Below are 2,259 nucleotides of genomic sequence, written 5' to 3'. Positions count from 1 at the left end.
CTGCGACGGCCGCGGATGACGTTGCAAACGCGAATCCCAGCGTTTCCGAACGGAAGGACGCGTGAACGTTCACGTTCGTCGACGCGATCGTTTCCAGCGAGCGACAGTCGAGGGTTTCGTGCGCGATCTGCGAAACGGGAGCGAGGCCACGCGCAGCGGGAGACCGGACTCGCGACAGCCAAGCCGACAGGAGCTGGATGGAAAACTCGCAACAAAAACGTTAATGCCCGGCAGGAAACAGTTTATAATCCGTAGAAGTTAAGATGAAACGACAATGGGCCGCGCGAAGCGTAATAAGGGGCGCTTACAGGATTACACGCAGCCAACGGCCAGGTAAACGCGTTTCCCGCGCGTCGCCTCGTCCAGGCGGCATCTTTCACGGGACGACGACGAAGCGGAGTGTCGCTGCAGCCGACGTACGCGTTTTCGATGAACGAGCAAAAACGAAAGTACGGAGAAAAGCTCGAACGACGACGTACGACGAGATTTGAGCTGGAAGCGGGTGCAAAGAGAGAGAGAGAGAGAGAGAGAGAGACGAAGGATTCGTACAAAGCGGGATATCAATTCCAATCGATCAATGGGGCTTCTCCGGACGATTAGCAGGCGAACGGCGTTTAGCCGTTAAATACGACGTTTCAGACCGTAATAGCGGCAATTATCGTGTTAGTAGCTATATTCCGAAGGCATCTGTCGCTTCGTACCTTTCGCCGTGTAATTACGTCTCGTTAAGATCTCGGGAATGTAATCCGGCTGGCGGACGAAACTGGAAAACCGGCGAACACGCTAGCCAACCCAACTATCCGATCCCGATACGCGTCCTTCTTTTTCTCTGCTGTTTGTTCTCTCTCTCTCTCTCTCTCTCTTTCTCTCTTTCTCCCCTCTCCTCCCTTCGTTCCCCTCGTTGGCTTTTTCTCCGTTTCTCTGGCCCTCTTCCGCCATCGATCAACGATCGAGTGCCGTTTCTATCCGAAACGGGAAATCTGCTTTTCGCGCCTTGGTCGACCTTGGTAGTCGAACGCGCAAAATCGAGGACCGAGGCTCGAGAACCCTTCGTAGCGAAGATCGAACAGGAAAGGTTGATAGGGCGCGGTCGAGACGCGGGACGAGAGAAGGAACGAGGCTTCGTGGCGCGTTTAGAAACGGCACGTGAACTTTCACGCACGAGTCTCGGCTGTCTGTGCCGGTGACGAAGCCCACGGACGAGAGTAGGAAGAAGTCGGGTCCAGAATGCCGAAGGTGAGCTCCGAGGGATACGTAATCCTTCGAGCATGTTCGTTGGGCACGATCCTTTTCGGATCTCGGTCGTATCGAAGCGCGGTACGTGCCGCCGAACGATCCCGCCGTTTATCCTGTTCTCGGGCTCTTCCTCGACGACGGCGAACCGTCGACGATCGTCGCGACGATCACAGAGCACCAGGATGCCGTTTTCGCACGGCGAACTGGATACGTGCCAGTTATCGATTCGCGGGCCGTGATCAACGCCGTAAAGTCGGCGAAGTTATTAAGACACCGTGATAAACGTCGACGCGAACGAGAGGCGAATGGAATGGTTGGCCGGATCGGGATCCGCGTGCGCTGTACGCGTTTCTCCGCTAACGGGAAGCGATAACGCGCGATCGCTTGTCGCGAAACGGAGCGTCGCTGTAAAGCGATACGCGTAACGACCGTTCTCGAGACCGGGCATCGGCAAAGTTTTACAGCGACGTCGCGCTCGCGATTATCGTAAAACCGAGCGTATACGATTTCCGCTGCGTTTACGCTGGAAAGAACGATGCGCGGTGTAGGATTTCAGAGAGAGAGAGAGAGAGAGAGAGAGAGAGAGAGAGAGAGAGAGAGAGAGAGAGAGAGCCGCGGGATGCGAGAAACCAACAATGGGAGATGACAACGGGAGCGAACGATCGCACCGAAACCAGGGGCTCCACGTGCGCGCTACGCTACACACCTTTCCGTGGTAGAATTTAATGGTGACGGATCGACGAGGTGGATCGATGTTGGAAGGGTCGTGGGTCAACGCGAAACCCGGTGGCCGCGTAGTCTTTGTCGCCGCGTCGACAGCCACCGGTTCGTACCGGTCTCTCGAGTAAGACGAATCAAGAGCGAGAAAAAGTGAGAGAGAAAGAGAGAGAGAGAGAGAGAGAGAGAGAGAGACAGGGCAGGTGTCCTTAGGTGGTTCGCGCGGTGACTCGTCATAGGCGTGACCCAACAACGCTAGCTGCTACGACGACGACGACAACAACGACAACGACGACGACGACGACG

General features: G+C 55.9%; 1 protein-coding gene across 5 annotated transcripts in view; it reads left to right on the top strand.

The window, feature by feature from the left end:
* LOC100740686 overlaps positions 1–2,259 on the top strand; it is a 28,022-nt gene that overhangs the window by 8,876 nt on the left and 16,887 nt on the right. Inside the window, exon 1 of one of the 5 annotated variants that reach the window (XM_024372178.2) lies at positions 15–333. The exons of the other annotated variants lie outside the window; for them this stretch is intronic. Within the exon in view, the coding sequence (XP_024227946.1) occupies positions 264–333 (70 nt within the window). The 5' untranslated portion in view covers positions 15–263. Of the gene's footprint in view, positions 1–14; positions 334–2,259 lie in introns of those variants that run through there. 5 annotated transcript variants of the gene reach the window in all.

Source organism: Bombus impatiens, unplaced genomic scaffold (genome assembly GCF_000188095.3).
Source record: "Bombus impatiens unplaced genomic scaffold, BIMP_2.2 scf_4010, whole genome shotgun sequence".
Classification (NCBI taxonomy): domain Eukaryota; kingdom Metazoa; phylum Arthropoda; class Insecta; order Hymenoptera; family Apidae; genus Bombus; species Bombus impatiens.
The sequence above is the reverse complement of the archived record's forward strand: the minus strand, read 5'-3'. Positions and strand labels throughout refer to the sequence as shown.